This window comes from Carassius carassius, chromosome 38 (assembly GCF_963082965.1).
Source record: "Carassius carassius chromosome 38, fCarCar2.1, whole genome shotgun sequence".
Classification (NCBI taxonomy): Eukaryota; Metazoa; Chordata; class Actinopteri; order Cypriniformes; family Cyprinidae; genus Carassius; species Carassius carassius.
The window spans coordinates 27,279,821-27,300,013 of NC_081792.1; the positions used below are offsets into that span (position 1 = coordinate 27,279,821).

Consider the following 20,193-nt stretch of genomic DNA (forward strand, 5'->3'; position numbering starts at 1 on the left):
TATGACAATTGCAACTCTGTGTCATTATTTATGCAACAATACATCTTATCTTAACACCCCGATTTTATTTACCCCGTGCAAACTGAATATTAAATATTCATTATATGTATTACACGGTTTTATATATAAATATTTGAGCCCAATATTAGGTTTAACATGTAAAATAATTCTAGGGTGTGGTTTACCTGTACATCAAAGGTCAGTAATTTCAGTTGGTCTGACAACATTTGAACGTTATAATGATTTACATTCAATGATCAATACTGACCATTAGGAGAAAGAGAGAGGGAAAAGGTATTTTATTCAATCAATGTAGGCTATATAGTAAATCATTGACAACAGAATGGTGTTGGTTTGCCAGTGCTTTCCACATAAAATAAAAGTGAACTAAAAATAAAATAAAATACAAATAAAATAACTATTATCACAAAATTAGGCACTTTACCCAACCAAGAGATGTTTTGTTATTTTGTTTGAGTAAGAAAAGTATCCAATCAGCTTAGTAAAAAAAAAAAAACACAATAAGAGATAAATAAAAAAAAAATCCAGTAATGTCAAATATGAAGAGGTTAATCACTTATTTATTAATGGTTGATATGCACCTCTTAACACATACACACATGTTTATAATATTTTGTATTTTTAATTTAAACATCAACAATATCAATGAATGGAATATCACATTCCCAGCTAACAGAGCACTTTGGCTAACGTTCTGGAAAAGGTCTCTCCTGCACAAACGTTCTTCCAGGAACGTTAATAGAACGTTCACTTAAAGTTCAAAGATTCAAACGTTTTCATAACTTAATTTAGAGCATACACTAAAAAATGCTGGGTCCTTTCAACCCAACTTTGGAAATATGGACTAATCTAACAACTGGGTTAGTTGACCCAAAGTTGGGTTGAAACAACCCAGCATTTTTAGAGTGTATTTTTGTTATACGGATGACACGAGTGAAAATCATAAATAATGAATTCAGGATGACATCTTGAAGGTCCACAGAGCTTTTTTTAAAGTGTTTTGGGCATGAGTCAGTTTTCAGCTGATGCTGTGACGTCACGGGGGAGAGCCGATGGACTGGAGGAGGAGAGATGCGAAAAACAGGGGAAGACCGGAGGAGCACGATAAAAGCTGAGACATTACTGTGCCAGAAAGCACGAAAAAACATGAGACCTTAAACAGCAGCGTTAACACGATGCGTCCTTCCGTCTGCTGTTGGCAAACCAGAAATGCGTGAAGAGCATCCCGGATAAAGGTAATATATCTGCTTCCATCCGCACGCCTCTCACAAAGAACACATGAGTGGAGTCGACTGTATAATTTTTATCTTGAAAGCCAATGATTAGGGTGATTACTACAACGCTGAAGTGCGGCTGGTGTGGTTAAACTGAAAATAAACACGTCTTGCTCTCCATACAAGCATCCTCCCTTTCATCCACATATATATATATATATATATATATATATATATATATATATATATATATATATATATATATATATATATATATATATATATATATAAATTTTTTATTATTATTATTATTTTATTATTATTCTTATTTTTTTATATATAAATCAACCGTTATGTTCGCTTCTTATTATTGCTTAATAGACAAACCCTAGTGTATTTCTCAGAAGTGTGCAGGAACGAGGCTGCAGTTATACGTTTTGCTTCCTCAGCTATTGAGAGACCACAAATGCAATGCGCATCTGACAGCGGAGCTGCGCATTGGTTGCAGTACGTCGTGTGCACGAGGGAAGAAGAAGTGTCATATCACTGACCTCCTTGAAGCAATGGCGCTTCAGCACGATACCTTGCTGCATAAAATCTGATTATAAAACGGCTATTGTGATGCTTTTCACAATGGCTTTAAGCAATTGTGTTGGTCTCCTTATCTCAATGTCACCATGACCTACAATCTTAGAAATAAATGTTCTTAGTGGCATTGACGGTTCCATCGGGGACCTTGAACATTCATGAAATCTTTCCAGGTTCTTTTATTTTAGAAAAATAAAATGTTCTTTAGATTAGTAAAATGTTCTCAGAACTTTGGCTAATGTTCTGGCAAGGTTCTCTCAACGTTATAAACAAACATTCCTTTTTTTATGAGAACGTTTGTATAGAATGATCTAGTCTTTCATAATGTTCTAAAAAACATTATTTAAACATCAATCATGGAACTTTTGTTTTCTAAAACGATTTAGCTGGATGTTCATCTGACATTTTTTCAATGTTACTACTTTTAGAACGTCCAGAGATCATTCAAAAATAACATTCCATAATGTTTGCAAAATAATTAAGCTGGAAGGTTCCCTTAAATGTTTGTTTAACCAATAAAAATGAATGCTTTGAACATTCAAAGAACCTTCAATTGTAATGTTCTCATGATGTTTGCAAAATGATAAAATTAATGTTTCCTTAATGGTCACATAACCTAGAATAAACTTTCTGAAAAAAGAAAGTTTTTTTTTTATGTTTAGAGAACATTCAATAGTGACATTGCCATAATGTCTGCAAAATCATAAATTTCATAACTTAATTGGAACCATTATAAAAACATTCTTAGAAGATATTTTTGTTAGCTGGGTTAACAATAAGAAAAAAATGGTTCTTTTAAGAATGGTTCTTCTAGGGCATCGCTTTGTGAACTCTGGTGGTCTCACACTAGGCCCAGTTGCCTTGATCCGAGCCCGATCTCAATTATTAACCATGATCTAGCCCACCTCTTCTAAGTGAGCCAGGTATGGCTAAACGAACCATATGGAGCAATCACACTTGTCAAAGGAACCAGGTTTTAGGGTTCAAATGCGCTTGGCCATGGTTCAGATTGCCTGGTGAGAGTTCACCCTAAGAGCACTTTGTGCAGCTGACACTGTGCTGGAGAAGTGGTAGATTGCTTTTTCTTGTTTTTTTTTTAAAATGTGCATCAACACTTTTTTTTCCTTTTAGTGTGAGCAGAATGTCATCTCCTGGAATGGGCACCTCGAGCGACCCCCTGTTGTCCAGTCCTGTAGGGGGGAAGTTCGAGATTGCCCAGCAAGGCACCTGGAGACCCACTCTGTCCAAAACGTCCAGTTTCCCATCGTCCACCACAGGGTACCTCAGTCACAGAGCCAACAACTTCCAGAGGCATCCGAAGCGCCGGAAACTGATCAGGCCGTCTCCACCACCACCGCCGAACACACCGTGTCCCCTGGAACAGCTCGACCTGAGCGAACTTCCTCCGAGACGCACTTGCCCCGAGCTTCTCTTGAATGGCTGCATTTTGTTTGGGATCGAGTTCAGCTACGCAATGGAAACGGCGTATGTCACACCCGTGTTACTTCAGATGGGGCTGCCCGACCAGTTCTACAGTCTAGTGTGGTTCATCAGTCCAATTTTAGGTAAGCAGATCTTAAAGGATTCAGTTCCTGTGGTTCCAACAAATTTAGACAATTAAAGTCCAGTGATTATGACATTATTTAAAGGTTACAAAAACTTTATTTTCACATAAAGTTTTATTTTCACAAACTTTATTTCACATATTTCAGATAAAACGTTATGTGAACGTTTATTTTTTATTTGAAAGTTTTCTCTCAATGTTAAAAGGACATTCATCAAGTAAAAATAACAATGAGGATGTAATAATAATTTTTTTCTCAATGTTACGAGAATGTATACCGAATATTAATAAAGCGACAAGAACGTTCCATAAACATTACTTTAAAAAACGTTTTGTCCTAACCTTTATATAACTTTTAAAAAATGTTAGTGAAAGTTGTGAGAACGTTTCTGTTAGCTGGGATCCTGGCTGCTCTATTCAATATGTAGGTTTAAAAACAAATGAGTATTTGAGCTGTCAAGCTCTAAGAATTAAAGGAACACTCCACTATTTTTGAAAATAGGCTAATTTCTCAACTCCCCTAGAGTCAAACAGCTGAATTTTACAGTTTTTGAACCCATTCAATTGATCGCTGCATCTGGCGGTAGCACTTTTAGCTGTAGCTTAGCATAGATCATTGAATCTGATTAGACCGTTAGCATCTAGCTTAAAAATGACCAAAGAGTTTCAATATTACGAAGCACAACTCTGTACACTGTACACTGCACAACAATATCACTCCTTGATTATTACGCCGGAATGAGAGTATAGTTGCTAGCCATATCGTCCTAGAAAATTGCAACTTTTCATTTTCCTGTCAGTCTTAGTACACGACGTAACTACAGAAGAGACAAGTTTTAAATAGGAAAAATATTTAAACTATTTGGTAATTTTTGAGCAAGATGCTAACGGTCTAATCAGATTAAATGATCTATGCTAAGCTTAGCTAAAAGTGCTACTGCCAGACCCGTAGATAAGCTGAACGGATTCAAAAACGCTAAAACTCAACTGTTTAACTCTAGGGGAGTTGGAAAATTAGCCTATTTTGCGAATGATGAGTGTAGTTCAGTGTTAACAACACTAGGGTCATGGGTTTGATTCCCATGAAAAGCATGAACTGATAAATTAGTCACTTTTATGCAGTGTGAATTACTTTGGATTAAAAGTATCTGCTAAATGCATAAATGTAAATAAAGTAGTTTAAAGTAAAGTAAAACTAGTGTGCTATATTCCAAAGTCTTGTATAAACAAGTTGCCTGTTAACTGATGTAACCAGATCATTGAGGTAAATTCAAATACATTTTCAAATACATTTGTGTGAAATATTTCTTTAAGTGTCAATAGTTTTTTTAAGCCAACATTTAACCAGTTAAGTTTTGTTCTCTCTATGATTCTCAGGGTTCCTTCTGCAGCCATTTCTTGGGGCATGGAGTGACCGATGTACGTCTCGCTTTGGCCGCAGGAGACCGTTTATTTTTGCCCTGGCGATAGGTAAGCAGTACTGAATTTAGTTACTGTTCAATCAAGCAGCTCTTTCTCTATTTACTGTTTAATATGTGACACTGAATCTTTTCTAATTGATTATAATACTAATTGAAATGTTGCTCTTTCTTTTGGTGTGACTGTAGGGGCTCTGCTGGGTCTAACACTGGTGCTGAATGGACGGGACATTGGATCGGCTGTGGCGGACACCACCCTCGATCACAAGTGGGGCATCGTGCTGACGGTGTGCGGCGTGGTTCTGATGGACTTCAGTGCCGACTCTGCTGACAACCCCAGTCATGCATACATGATGGATGTATGTAGCCCAGAAGACCAAGACCGAGGCCTGAATATACACGCTCTTCTGGCAGGTCCGAGAAAATATCTAAGATTATTTCAGATTAATCATTCATTTAAAGCTTTTTTGTTTTTGAGCTAACAGCCTGAGCTGTGGCTCTCATAAGGACATTATTTTTCTAATAATACTCACAATTCAATATATGTCTAATCACTAATTAGTAATAATAATATACCACTACGATATTTATTAATATTTTAATATTTTCAGTTTTCATTTTAGTTGAAGTTTTAGTTATTTTATGTTATTTTGTGCTTTTGTCATCTTTAAAGTATTAATTTCAGTTAGAAGACAACATTTCTCATTTTTGTTTTATTATTTTTGTTTTATATTTTTATATTTATATTGATTTATATTTTCATTTAGCCATAAAAGTATACTACTCCCAGATCCATTTAACACATTTGACCATATTTAAATAAATTCCCATTGTTATTTGATAATTTTTTATATACTCTAATTTAATAATATTAATTATATTATTTTCTGTATATAATTTGAATTTGCATTTATTTTTATATTTTCAGTTTTATTTAAATTTTTGTTTCAGTTTAAGTCATTTTGTTATGTGCTTTGGTCATTTCTATTAGTTTATTTTTTTCTTTATAGTTTATTTATTATTTAGTAGTTTTGGTTGGAGTAATTTTAGCACTTCAGCTACTAGTTTATTTTATTTAAGCTTTACTTCAATCACCAGCAATATGTAAATTAATAATTATACACAATAGTTATTTAATAATTAATAAAATGTTAAAGTTTTACTTACAAATAGCAACACTCAATCACATTACCATTGCAACTGGTTTAACTCAGGTCTTGGCGGCGGCTTCGGCTACATTGTGGGTGGCATTAACTGGGATAAAACTGAGTTCGGAAGGTCAATGGGTGGCCAGCTCCGGGTCATATACCTGTTCACCAGCATCACCCTCGCTGCCGCCACGGCCATGACCCTCACCAGCATCCCTGAGCGACCTCTGCCCCAGTCCCAGCCTCAAACCAGAAGCTCTCAAATCCTCAAGAGCCCCAATCTTCCTCTGCCGCCCTCCCCACCTCCTCCTCCTGGAACTGCTATGGACCAGGACGATGAGGAGGAGGAGGAAGCCCTCTATAACAGCCAGTTCTCCAATCGCAATTACCAGGATCTACTGGGCCGCTCCAGCAGCACCAACGCACGTCTCTACGCAGGCCTCACCAGCCCCATTTCCCCTCTGAGTCCTCTGACGCCCAAATACGGCAGCTTCATCAGTCGGGATAACTCTCTCACTGGCATTAATGAGTTTGCTTCCTCCTTAGGCACCTCTTATATAGACAGAGTATTGATTGAATGCTACACTGGACAGCAGACTCCATTAGAACCCGAGGCAGTGGCTCCGCCCCTTCCACCAAGGGACACACCCCCTCCTCCTCAAAGCGAAACGCCTACCACATATGAAGTTGCACAGCAACGCAAACTCTCGCAGCCTAATGGACAGTTGCTGGCGACTGAGGAGTTGCGAGCTGGTGAGCAAAAGCCATCCATTGAACCCGCTGACCAGCCTAATGATTTCCAACAAGCTGCGTCGGGATCACAGAGAGGCAGTACCTCAGGGATACTGAAGCGCCCCCAGACTCTGGCCTTAATGGAGGACCCGCTAACTGCTCCAGGTGGCGGTTTGGACAACGGCCGTAGGCGCACTGTCACCTTCAGTCAACAGGTCAGTGTGTACTGTACTTAGTTTATGTACATAAATATACTTTAACCTTATTTAAATTGCCTTAGTATCTAAACCACATATTATTTGCATACTCAAATCAAGGTTGCAGAATTTAGTAGGGACGCTAGGTACATGTCCCTACCAATATCCAGCAACTAATAAATTGTCCCTAGCAATAATTTTGATCAAACAATTACATATATATAGTATGTAGACATTGTTGTTGTAATTTCGACCGCATCTGAAATACATTTCTTTCTTTCTTTCTTTCTTTAAGTGCGTACTCATGCTTTTTATGTATACTTGCCATTGAACTTTAGCATTTTTTTGCTCTTTTCCCTAGGTGGCAAATATATTGCTGAATGGCATGCATTATGACAGTGACCTCAGCAGCACCCATGAAGCAGCAGACTCTCAAATGTCAATAAAGCTGCTCTGTACTGCCATCTACAGGATGCCTCCATGTTTACGAAGCCTGTGCACCAACCATTTCCTGGGTAATAGAGGTTAAATTCCCTAAATTTGCTGTTTTTATTGTTCATTAAAACTAAAACTATTTAAATCATTTATCATCAAAATAAATAAAAAAATACATGTAAATAAATTTGAAGTTAATTGAAAGATTGCTGAAAACAAAACAAAACATAAGTATACATAAAAAAACATTATATATAAAAAAAATTATAAAAAAATGATTGTAACAGAATTAGAAATGTTTCCTTGGCAACTAACTGAAATAAAATTGAGGGAGGTTGAAGTCCAAAAATTACTAAAACTGAAATAAGAATAAATGAAAGCTAAAAAATGTATATTATTTTGAAAATACAAATGTTATTTTAAAATAATAATAATAATAAACATGACTAAAACTTAATACATTTTAAATTAAAAACATATATTTAAAAAAAAATGAAATGAAAGCTTAATGAAATATATGTAATATATTTAGTAAATACTATAATAAAATATAAAAAAGACTAAAATAACTCTGATATTAGAGAAAAGAACTGAATATGTGTTAAATGGATCTGTGAGTGCTTTTATAGGCTCAGTGGTAGAGCATTGCGTTAGCAGCGCAAAAGGTTGTGGGTTCGATTCCCAGGGAACATATGTTAGGTAAAAAAAAAATGTATATCCTGAATGCACTATAAGTCACTTTGGATAAAAGCTCCTACTAAATGCATAAATATAATATAAAAACATAGTCAAACTAGCCAAAAAAGTGAATTAACAAAACCTCCATGGCCACAGGATCTGTACAACTTTACAAATGAAGAGTATGTGGTTCAGCTAATATACAATGGTTTTCTAAATCTTTCATCTTCCATCACAGGTTGGTTATCGTTTGAGGGGATGCTGCTCTTCTACACTGACTTTATGGGGGAGGTTGTGTTTGGGGGCGACCCAAAGGCCCACCACGATTCAGAGGAGTACAAGCGCTACAATTCAGGCGTCAGCATGGGCTGCTGGGGGATGTGCATCTATGCATTTAGTGCTGCTTTTTATTCAGGTTGGTAAAAGTGTGACCGTGCAATCTGAGCATGCACATAGATTCTATGTAGTAACATGTCTTTTCCTCTTGCAGCCATTCTTGAGAAGCTGGAGGAGCGGTTCTCATTGCGTTCTTTGTATTTTTTCGCCTACCTGGCCTTTGGTTTGGGCACAGGACTGGCCACTCTCTCCACCAACCTGTACGTGTTGCTGTCTCTCTGCATCACCTACGGCGTTCTCTTCTCTTCTCTCTGTACGCTGCCTTACTCTCTGCTCTGTGAATACTACCAGAGCCCGCAGGTGAGAGCATCTGGAGAACAGAAGCAGAAAATGTAAAAATAAATACAGTTGTGTTTATTGGACTCTACATATAATGGAAGTCTATGGGGCACAGCATCAGTATAAACTATTTCATAAGAATATCATCAAGATGAAACATTATTTTTGTGAACCCAGCTAACAGAGAACAGTCTCGAAACGGTGGCAAACGTAAAATTATATGGTTTTTAATAATGCTTTCAAAATGTTAGCACAAAACATATAACATTACAAAACGTATTTAAACATTATAAATGGAAAATTTTAGTTGGACCTTCAGCTAACTTTTTTTTAAATGTAACAACTGAAACAATCGTTCTAATGGAATGGAATGGTTTCCTTGATGTTTGCATAACCCAAAAAAGTTATTGAAACATTTTTTTAAAAATTAAAGTTTTGCATGTTCGCAGAACATTTTATAAATAACGTTTTCATGACTTAATGAGAACATTAGCAAAATGTTCTTGGGACATATTTTTGTTAGCTGGCGACATGAGAACAGAAATAAAATAGCTTGCTAACCCTGTATGGGCAAAAGTATATAGATTATTTAAAATCGCAATTTAGTGAATGGCAACTTTTACACAATAACACAGAAATAGGGATATAATAGGAAAAATGGCATATAAAAAAATATTTGCAAAACAAAGATTTCCACATTTCTGTAATATTTTATTTAAAATCACAATATAGTGAACAAAACCTTTTACACAATTCACAGAAATATGGATGTAATAGGGAAAATAGGTATATAACATAAAAAAACTTTCCACATTTCTGTAATATTTAGCCTCATAGACTTCCACTGTAAATGCAGTACAAAACATGCATTTTTTTCAGTTTCCATGTGGGGCCTAAAATTGTTGCAGTGGTTTTCAACTACAAATTGATTGAGTGTTACATTAAAAAAAAGACATTTTAAATCTATTAATATAATTTGTAAATCAAAGCTGAAATAAAATGACAAAAAAAAAAAAAAATATTAGATTAAAAATTTTAACTTAAACGAAAATGAATAATATTGCCTTAGTAACTAATTGAAATAATTTGAAAGTGAAGTGGTAAAATGACTAAAACTATAATAAAACTAAATAGAAATATAAAAAATGACAAAAACATGTAAAAAAAACATTACTGACTTCATGATTTAATTTTAGTTTGTTCTCAAGTAGGGTAAAATATGTTTTTTTCACAGACATGTTCTGGCCAGGGTTTCTAAATTGCCCCCCAAAAAAAAACTCTCCTTAGATTTGCATTTTTTAATCGGTTCTCTATAAATCCTACTTTCTCACGCAATGATTGGTCTATTATGTACAATGCCCTCACGCTATTGTTCAAACAACATTTCAGTCATTACATTCAGCAAGTTTAGGAATACAAATAGGAATACAAACCTAAAACAATTTAGAAATCCCAGCCAAGACATGATTTCTGGGAAAAAGAGGACGTATGGTCACCCGACCTCCATCATGCATGTCCACATGTTGTCCCTGCAGTTCTGCGGCTCATCAGAGGACGGGACCAGGCGTGGTATGGGGGTGGACATCTCCCTGCTCAGCTGCCAGTACTTCCTGGCACAGATCCTGGTTTCGGTGGCGATGGGCCCTCTGACATCGCTGGTGGGAGGGGCCCAGGGCGTGATGTACTTTTCGAGTCTGATGTCATTTGTGGGGTGCCTGTACTCCTCACTGTGTGTGGTGTACCATCTGCCACCACCCGAGGGTGAGCCTCCCCAGAGTGAGACGCAGCCACTGCTGGTGCACATTTAGACCTGATCTCTCACACACCGGGTCCAAAATTAACAATCTAGAAGCAGCACACAGTTGTTTGGTAACTTTGTTTAATTACAACATGAATTAAATCACAGTGTAAAAAGCTCATTGATATCTGGGAATCAAATCAAAGAAATTCAAACAGTCCAGTATGAATGAAATGAAATATCAGTGACTGCCATGCATCTTCAAACAACTTTTTCTGTAGTGGAAAACTTCATTGGATGTTTTTAGGAAATCCTTTTTTTTTTTAGACAAATTTGACCAAAACTAAATTTTGAGGAGCAGAATCATAATGTTCAGGTTTTGTTTTTTTGTTTTTATGACACAAATATAGAAAGGTAAAACTGTTAAATAATTCTTTTTTCAAAAGTACAACAGATATACACAAACTGGGGCCCATAAGTCTGAGACCAAACTGGAATCAAAGTTTTTCATGGAAAACAAAGAAATAGAAAGAATTCATAATGCAAAATTAAATTTATCACATGTAGGATATTACATTTTTTGAATCTTGTATGAAATGTCTAATATTTTTATTATACATTCATATTATATATTATTACATATAATATATAAGAAAAATACACACACAAGAAAAAAGTTGATTTAACTTGCAAAGTAGACAAAAACCAAATAACCAAATACTGAGTTTACAAAAAAAAATCTCATTCAGTTTATGCAAATTAGGCAATTTGTAATGATTTTTGTTGTTTAAATTTTTTTTTTTAATAATAAATAATTAAATTATAGCGACTTCTGGACCCTAGTGTATACTAAATGTACTAGTGGTGAATGGTAAAAGTTAATTTTGGACCCTGTACACACAGAGCCAAACAGCTCAGACTCCTTGCGCTTGCTTCAGACACAGCTTCCTCACTTTACGCCACACATACGCAGTACTGGAGATGTGAGAGAGGGTAAAAGAGCTGTGATTCTGACTATGCATCTCACTCAGATTTCTACACATAAGCATGCTGCAACAGTCACTGCATGACAGCAAGCTTGTGTAGTGTGTGTGTGTGTGTGTGTGAGAGAGAGAGAGAGAGAGAGAGAGAGAGAGAAAGTGTGTTGGTGTTCATGTGATGCCTGACTACTTTCATTTGACTTGTACATAATGTGAAATGTTTTTTTTTTTACTATCAACTCCTCATGAAGGAGGAAGTCAAAACTGTTTATAGCTCCCCGAACTCTCTTTCTGTGGTTCATTGCTTTTAATAAAAGTAAACCCCTCTCACATATCCAAAGCAAATGTATCCTGTCAGTGAATTGTTTGAAGACCTGTTGGTTTGTTTGCATGTAAAGCCACATTGATGCCTAATTGTAGGCCTCTGTTTCCAACTGTACTGCAGTAAAACAGAGAACGTGTGTGTGTCTATTGGTTCCTAGGTTTGCATATAGTATTTAGACTCATTATTTGAATACAAGCTACCGACTACACACATCCTTATGAGTACGAATATTCCTTTCGCATGTTTGCCATACTGTAATGGCTTGACACTGGTGGACGCTCCAATGACATAGTTATAAGAAAACATAAATGACGTATTTATGGTTCCCCTACTAAGGCATGTCATGGAACGCACGTGCTCATGCCTGTTTCCCACTGGTCTGGCGTGATCGTTGTAATGACAGTCATTCTTGTCATTATCAGGCAGAGCTGACGTTGAGGCTGGAGTGTGAGTGATCGCAATACGGAAACAAGCCGAGTGTGGAAGAACAAGCCGAATGTATTGTTCGGTGAATACAACAAATCTGGACAACCGATATGGACTCTCCACCAAAGCACTCACAATTGTGCGCCCATAATGCTAAGCATCTTTTTTGTTGTTTTGTTTAGTTTGTTTCGCTTTGCAATACATGCAGCACATCAAACCTTTAAAAACTCCAGGTAGCAAGCAGTGAATAAAGAACTGAATGAGACAAAGCTCATTATCACATTATTTTCCTCAGTCATGTGTTATCAACACAAACGTACAGATCTTCCACTCTGGAAAATAATAAGTTTATTTATTTTTTTTATTAATAAATTAATAAGTCGCATTGTACAGGTACATGCTCTGAGATTTAAACAGTTGTCACAGGATGAAGGTTTTCTGCTGCATGTGTCAGGTGTAAAACTGCTGTAGTTTCTAGTAAATATAACCAGCAGGGGGCGCAGTAGGATCTCAAAAGGAGGTCAAACTAAATATATTGAAGGAATATTTCACCCAGAAATGAAACTTTGCTGAAATGGTCAAGATGAGTTTGTTTCTGCATAGGAACAGATTTGGAGAAATGTAGTATTATATCACTTGTTCACCAATGGATCCTCTGCAGTGAATGGGTGCCGTCAGAATGAGAGTCCAAACAGCTGATTAAAAACATCACAGTAATCCAAACCACTCCAGAAACAAACCCATGATGGTAGTGTTCTAACTTTAAAACACTGGACATAATATGAGTGCATTATACAAATAATACTAACTCCAATGAAAAAGTCCGTCCCCTGTAGTCCTCTCACACTCAAATAGTGACATGTAGAACGTTTGCTTGATCTGTGCATAAAGATGTGAGAAAAAAAATAATTATGGATTGAGGACTTGTATTTTAGTTGGAAGCAATGGTTTTAAGTAAAAAAAAAAAAAAGTTGATTGATTTGTTTCTCATAACCATGCAACATTTTGCTTCACACACCGTTAACTGATGGACTGGATTAGTGAAGATTGTGATTATTTTTATCAGTTGTTTGGACTCTCATTCTGACGGCACCCATTCACTGCAGAGGATCCATTGGTGAGCAAGTGAGGGAATGTTAAATTTCTCCAAATCTGTTCCAACGAAGTTAAATCCTTTAACCTTTGTGCAAGAAACCACAACACATTTAAGCATCAGTTAAGGTCAGTCTTCTTTCACATATTTGGTGCATGTCCAATCTTGTTTCAAACAGCTTAAAAATTGTTTTGCAACCCCCAAAGCAATGTTAAAAAAGACCCAAGAGGCACTGGTTTTAAAAAGACAAGACTGTTTTTTTTATTTTTTTTATTTATAATCCTGAACCAAACTATACAAAGCAGTGGTCAAAAAGCAACCAAAACACAATGAAAAAAAAAAGAAAAAAAAAGTTTCGCTTGAGGGAATGAAAGAACCAGTATCAGCATACAGTTCTGTTATATATTTTTTTTCATTCTGCACTTCCCATATAAAACGCAATGATAAACAAAACCCCAAAACTGTACATAAGGATAGAAAGATACAATCCTTTTAAATGCATATGGAACAAAAGACCTTCAAGATTTAAAAAGGGGTTAATTAACATGTTAAGAGGGCAGGCAATGCATTGATATGAACCATCTGTTATGTTAACTGATCTGCCAAAGCGAGGGATTAACTTCTAGCAGCACAACCAGGTTAAACATTGTTTATTAGCCCCTGCTTAAAACTCATCTTTGGTCTTTAGTAGATCGGGAAAAAATGGCACCCATGAAAATGATAGAACCTTAGGCTTTCAGTTGCTTGTGTGTACATCCGATGGTCAAATAACAGAGTAGAATGTGTGCTTGTTAAATGTGTGCTAAAATAAACATTGTTCCTTTTAATACAGGGTTCTAATGTTGGTCCAATAAATAAGGTCTTACAAAAGGGGACGGGGTCATGATGTTATGGGCCTCAGTGCAATATAAAGATCTTGTAGCGCCAAAAAGAATTGAATCTGTGAAATATACAGAAAAGCACAAACTCTACTAGGTCAAACTGACCATACAGACAGAGCTACTGAAGGGCGGCAAGAACTTTAGGCTTGGACTTCAGCCTCTGTGGAGTCACCATTCTCCTCTGTCTTCTGTTTCTTTGTTTTGACTGCCTCCTGAAAGCAGACGGGCAAAGATTAGACGTGGTAAAGATGATGAAAACGTGTTGTAAAATGCGTCTAAAACCCGAACCCACCTCCTCTTCTGCTGGACGTTTCACGGGTGTCCCGTCTGCCACTTTTTCAGCACCGTTCTCCTCTTCCTCCTCTGCTTCTCCTGCTGTTAAAAACGTGTTTTTCAATAACCGGTTTTTGTACAAGTACAATATATAATGATGACAAAGGCGAAGTCAGACTCACCCTCCTCATCATCTCCACCCTCTTCTTCCTCATTGGTTTCCTCTTCCTTGTGTGAAGCACCATTAGTCTAAAACAGAGAAAACACTATTAGTGAAATGGATACCAAATTTGTTATATCACCAGACGATTTGCAAGTAATGTTAATAATTAACGATAATTACGAAGTGTATGGGAAGGTCAGTTATGTAAAAAGCCATGTGCTGAGAACCACGTGCACAGCCTCAAAGCTGTCATCTCATAAGATGCATCTGTGGCAGTCGATTTGAACCCTAAACAAAGAGCAGCACGATGAAAGAAGGGGAGGGGGCCCTCTAACACCTGCACGGCAAGCGGGTACTCGGGGACAAAAACCACCAGGCCTGCTGGGAAATACTCAACGCTTACTGTTCCATTTCCATTGGCAGGTGCGTCTTTGCTGCCGTTTTCCTTTGCAGCATCCGCTGCCTCCTCAACCACCTCCTTCTTCTCTTTCAAGTCCTGAAATGAAGCAGAAGTTTATCGGTTAATAAATAAACCCCCTCTTGACTGCATAAACAATACAGCATGTGATTATTTCATAGGTAGTACTAGTAAAGGGGAAAGTTTGTTTCTTTGAGTTTCCTCCCCCCCCACACACACACACAGATGAGCCACAGACCGCACACACACACACACACACCAGCTGGCTGACTGCCTGTTAAAATACATTCAATGGCAAACCAACACCAGGGTCATGAAAACCGCCTCAGCTTTCGGCTTTAAAACACTTACTAAACTATGCAATCTTTTTTAGCGTATATTAGTACGAACATCACGTAGTCGTAATGGTCACCTTATAATCATTAACTCAAGTGGACTAATATGAAATTATGTTAGAACTGAATATATGCAAACTGTTATTTAATGGGGAAATGAGTAAATCCGTTTTTGTGTGCGTGTGTTTTTTCTCTGACACCTGCACCACAATAGATCTATTATATAGACGCCTTCGTGAATTAAATCTATTGTACCGACACACATGTCGAGGTCACTTAAGGCTATTTCGCGCCAACTGCCCCTTTTATTCCCCGGCAGGAACCGTGCACGCGCATGCGCGCACACGCGACTGGCTGGAAACAAAAGAGTGCAGAGCGCGCGCCAAGACAACGTGCTCGAGAGACCGGGGGCGGGAGGCGCGAGCGATTTACAGCACGCGGCGGCGATATTCCCGCCTATTCGAGCGGCGGAGATCAAGAGCCTTGACTTCACACACACACACACACACACACAATCAAAGAAAGAAAAAAATTGTAGCAGATGGTTCACTAATTCACTCCTTCCTCAACTTAACGTTAATGGGATATGATTACACGTTGAAATCAGTCCTCATAGAGTTTCTTATGACTTGTTTTTGAATGAAATGTGCATAACGGTCGTCCATTTAACCAGTTACGTTAATTTTAACAAGACTCGACGCGGACTGTGAATAAACGAAAAGAAGAGATGCTGCTGTTCGAAAGATTCTGTTTTAACGTTTTGTTTTCTCGTTAATAATAACATTTATCGTCGATTAAAATATCTCACTGACTGGTCGATTTTTCCTGTATTTAATTAACGTAACCAGGTAATGTTAACGTTAGGTTCAATTTCTTCATATACATAATTTTTCAAGCAAGCTTACCTTGGCGGTGATCTCTGTGGTGGTGGTCGTATCAACAGCGGTATCAGCCATGGTGGTTTATAGAGATGTTTCAAAGAAAAACGTCCGAGAAACGCGTTAGAGGAGGTGGGATGAGGTAGGACACGGTCGGACAGGAGGAGGAAGAGTGAATCAAATCTGCCTGAACCTGAGAGCTGAAAGAAGTGTCGAGAGCAGCAGCAATTTCACTGACATCTGATTGGACAGGATCGTGGCAACGTAAATTCGTTTTTCGATTTGATTGGAGGAGTCACTGTCAATTGTGCCATGACGTCCCGCCTCTCTAGTAATGCGCCCGTTTTGTCTTATTGGTGGAATATTTAATTTTACCTTTACCCGGTCTTTTAAAAATACTGCTATGAAGGTCAGGATTCATTCAAGCCGAATTGGTAACTTAAATATAAATATCTGACTTTTTGTTTCTCTTTGTGTACATTTGAAGAAAATCCAAATTGAGCTTTTAGTTATTAAAAAAAAAATCGGTTGCTTTTGAGGAAGAGCTGTTTATATATATTTGCCACTATTTCCCATTCTTTTTGAAAACTGCAAATCGTTCACTATTCCCGCTTTTTTTTTTTGACATGATCCCTTGATAACTGCTTTGTGTGGTTGGAACCTGCCTGCAAGCTTGCACAGATGAATTCAAGCTTCTTTGAGGCCTTTGTTTACAGCCACTGTTTCATTAGCATGTTGTATTCAGAGACCGTTGTGTCCCAGATAGGAGACACAGACCAGGCAGCCGTTTCATTCATAATGAGAAGTCACACTAAGATACTAACATGACTATTCCGCACCATCAAACATCTCAACACAGATAACCAACTGATTTATGGCTTAAAACGATAAGACACACAGTCATTTTGGCTTCTCCATCACAGGAAGACTATACCTGTTGCACAAGGAACAGATTAAGGCTGCGGTTAATAACGTTTCCCTTACCCTACTTCCCCTTTCAAGGGGTCAAACCCTGCCTCACATCTGTAATTCCGTAAAAGGAGTAATACTCTAGTACTCTAATACTATACTAAACTTTAAATTCTTTTAGTCAAAAATGTGGTGGAACATTTCTTTTGGGTTTTCCTTTGCACATACAGAGATAAACCCCCCCTTCTCTCATCCAGATCTGCCAAACCGTGGTAACAAAGCCCACTTGGTGGTCACAGATGGTGTTGGCCTATGGTGTGCTCTGTGAGGGGTCAGCATGTAGTCTTCATTCTATCAGATGAAGTTTTAAGCAGTACTAGACCACTGATTTAAACCTCAGCTTTGACTCATGTAAATGAAAAACTGAAAACGGTGATTTGGAGACTAAAGCTTTATTCAGACTAGTTTTCCATATGAAACTCAGGTAAATTTGTGTTACTTTTCAGGTGTACTCTAGTGAAATCTAACCCAACTGGAGAGGAATATAACTTTTTGCATATATAAGATTTTCATGTTGTGTACAGATCCTCTGACTGCATGCCCTGTTCCCTTTCATTATGGATTTAGGAATTTCTGTGTAATAATAGTTTGTGGTTCACTTACTGCTGTCATCCCACACTATTATAAAGGATCCAAAATGGGGTTTTCACAGATATTCCATAGTCTTAAAAATAAACGTTCTTAAGTTGCATGAAGATCCTTTAACATTAATGGAACCTTTCCATTGCACAAACGATTATTGAAATGTTCTTTACACTGAGAAATAATGGTTCTTTTTCACAGAAAGGTTTTTTGGGGAACCAAAAACATTTCTTCTATGGCATCAGTATGAAAAAAAAAATCCTTTTGGAACCTTTATTTTAAGGAGTGAAGAAGAACCATTTTTGGATTTACCAAAATAACCTTTCAGTAAACGGTCCTTAAAAAGAACCATTTCTGAGTGTGAAGACCATATGAAAAATCAAAATAAGCTTTTTCCACTATAAAAAACATTTTGTGCTACAGAATGTTTAAAGTTCTTAACGGAACCCTAAATGCCAATAACTCTTCTTTTTAAGAGGTCATCCAGTGTAAAAAAGGAAATGTATTGTTTAAAATATCAACAATTAAAAAAAGTGAAAAATGCACCAACATCACCAAATGGATTTGCAAAAACTCTTCTTGTTTGCCACTGGTCAGAAAAACCCATGCTTCAAACTCATTGGCTGAGCAGATGTTGATGCTGAAGCAAAAAAGCAGTTCATGAAATGATAACATTAACAGCAATGCCATTCAATAAATGCATCCCAACAAAATAGTGCTTAAGAAAACACAAACACAAGACTTCATATTGACACGTGGATGTAATTAGCCCCTGAGACGAAAGTGTTATATGCAGTCTTAATCTGAAGAGGTTTTAAGAGCTTGTGTTCAGATTGGTTTGGAGTTTGGCAGTTTGGCAGAGTGGGTGGAGACATGTCAGACTGACAGAAAATGAATTCAATCTCACGAAGGCTTGTTTTTCGCTTGGACTAAACTCAGTGGATCACATGCAAATAGAGGCTCTTTCATTGGGGAAATGATGACCATATGTAGCAGACACCGAAACAGCCGTCTGCTGCTGGAAGCCCATGATGTGTCTGCCTTACAAATCCAGACAAATAACAGACGTTTTTTTTTTTTTAAAGAAAACACTTCTTGTCCAAGTATTACTCATTCGCTGCCACTGGAAAATGGGAGCAAACGGAGAGGAGAGACTCTTTGTTAGGTCATTTCCTGTCGGTTTTTCTTTTTTCGTCTAGTAGATCCACAGCCTGCCCACGAACTAGATTTGTTTCCATGGATACTGGAACAATTCCAATGATTGCCTGCTGTTTTTTTAGTGTGCTCTTTGATGAAGGAAAGCCTTGGGATAACCAGACATGGGAAGAAGAAGAAAAGAGCCAACACGTTCCTCTAATCCTCACATTTTCTTTCATAGCTACTCTTTCTTTTTTTTTTTCTTTATTCTGTTGAACACACAATAAGATATTTTGAAAGAATGTCAGTAACTAAATACTTTCTTGTAGCCACTGGCACCCATAGTATGTAAATAAAACATTGTGGAACTCAATAGCTATGGTACATGGCAAAAATACTGTGGAAGTCAGTGGCTATGGCAATTAACAAAGGCAAATTTTCAGTGTAATTGCAAATAAAAATCTGAGCTGAAATCAAAATCCACAAAATTTACTGTCTTAAAAGGACAGTTCACCTGAAATAAATAAAAATGTCACTACATGTGATTATTTAGCATTTATACTATATAAAAGTTACTATTATATAGTATAGTAACAATACTATGGCAGTCAATGGCTACCAGGAGCTGTATGGTTATCAATAAATATCTTCTTTTGTGTTCCACAGAAGAAAAAAAACTCATGCATGTCTCAAATGACAAAAGAGTGAGTAAACGATTATAGAGTTTAACATTTTTGGTGCATGTTTCTGGCTATTTATTAGTAATGTCATTCCACTGCTTCTGAAACGACTTAATATTTCAGCTGACATCATAAATGCCTCTTACTTCTTACTTTTCACAATAAAATCCCATCTACATTTGTAAATGTTAATAGACCATTTCAACAACTGATTTTGACAAAAAAAGGGGGGTTGTGAACAGCATTTTAATAGAGCTGATGCACTACTATCTTTAATATTCAAAGCTATTTACAGTTAATCAGTGAGATAGACTACAGGAATTAGTTGTAAAGCAAATCATAAACTCTTATCGAGTCAGAGATGGCATATATCACATATATATTAAACTACAGGTTTCATAGTAACCTCAGATATGTGGTTACTATAGAGACTTGTCGTCAAAAGTCTGCAACTTCCCCTTTGGTGAAGGAAGTAATTTGAATTTTTGAGACAAAAGGCTGCAACCTGATCCTTGGAGTCTAAGGGGCTTTAGGGGAGTTTGAGGAGGAGTTTGTCAAAGATCGGGGGTCAGAATTAAGGAAGAAAAGGTCACCATAATTGGAAAAATCAAAGGGAGGGCTTGGTGTTCCAACTGTGTGCTTTTG

The 20,193-nt window shown here is 37.0% G+C and overlaps 2 protein-coding genes across 4 annotated transcripts; one reads left to right on the plus strand and one right to left on the minus strand.

The window, feature by feature from the left end:
• The first annotated feature begins 1,035 nt into the window (after positions 1-1,035).
• slc45a1 (solute carrier family 45 member 1) lies at positions 1,036-12,562 on the plus strand. Of its 2 annotated transcripts, XM_059529871.1 has the most exons (10): positions 1,037-1,256; positions 2,955-3,388; positions 4,765-4,857; positions 4,995-5,219; positions 6,020-6,900; positions 7,244-7,397; positions 8,234-8,410; positions 8,486-8,691; positions 10,206-10,431; positions 12,136-12,562. In XM_059529871.1, the coding sequence occupies exons 2-10, from the start codon at positions 2,965-2,967 to the stop codon at positions 12,162-12,164; spliced, it is 2,415 nt and encodes an 804-aa protein (XP_059385854.1). In that variant the 5' UTR covers positions 1,037-1,256; positions 2,955-2,964; the 3' UTR covers positions 12,165-12,562. The 2 variants fall into 2 exon arrangements, with proteins under 2 accessions (XP_059385853.1, XP_059385854.1); XM_059529870.1 differs by lacking the exon at positions 12,136-12,562 and having other exon boundaries at positions 1,036-1,256; positions 10,206-11,849.
• A 906-nt stretch (positions 12,563-13,468) lies between these two features.
• si:ch211-222l21.1 (prothymosin alpha) lies at positions 13,469-16,399 on the minus strand. Of its 2 annotated transcripts, none has more exons than XM_059529873.1 (5): positions 16,208-16,399; positions 14,953-15,045; positions 14,569-14,635; positions 14,406-14,485; positions 13,469-14,325 (listed from the first exon to the last, which is right to left on the minus strand). In XM_059529873.1, the coding sequence occupies exons 1-5, from the start codon at positions 16,256-16,258 to the stop codon at positions 14,254-14,256; spliced, it is 363 nt and encodes a 120-aa protein (XP_059385856.1). In that variant the 5' UTR covers positions 16,259-16,399; the 3' UTR covers positions 13,469-14,253. The 2 variants fall into 2 exon arrangements, with proteins under 2 accessions (XP_059385856.1, XP_059385855.1); XM_059529872.1 differs by having other exon boundaries at positions 14,406-14,488; positions 16,208-16,395.
• Positions 16,400-20,193: the final 3,794 nt, after the last annotated feature.

Excerpts from the sequence above, each read along its gene's own strand:
- slc45a1 (XM_059529870.1), top strand. The coding sequence starts at position 2,965 with ATGTCATCTCCTGGAATGGGCACCTCGAGCGACCCCCTGTTGTCCAGT. Across the intron at positions 4,858-4,994 it reads TATTTTTGCCCTGGCGATAG|GGGCTCTGCTGGGTCTAACA; the intron begins GTAAGCAGTACT and ends GTGTGACTGTAG. Across the intron at positions 8,692-10,205 it reads AATACTACCAGAGCCCGCAG|TTCTGCGGCTCATCAGAGGA; the intron begins GTGAGAGCATCT and ends TTGTCCCTGCAG.
- si:ch211-222l21.1 (XM_059529872.1), bottom strand. The coding sequence starts at position 16,258 with ATGGCTGATACCGCTGTTGATACGACCACCACCACAGAGATCACCGCC. Across the intron at positions 14,636-14,952 it reads CTGCCAATGGAAATGGAACA|ACTAATGGTGCTTCACACAA; the intron begins GTAAGCGTTGAG and ends TCTCTGTTTTAG. Across the intron at positions 14,326-14,405 it reads AACGTCCAGCAGAAGAGGAG|GAGGCAGTCAAAACAAAGAA; the intron begins GTGGGTTCGGGT and ends GTCTGCTTTCAG.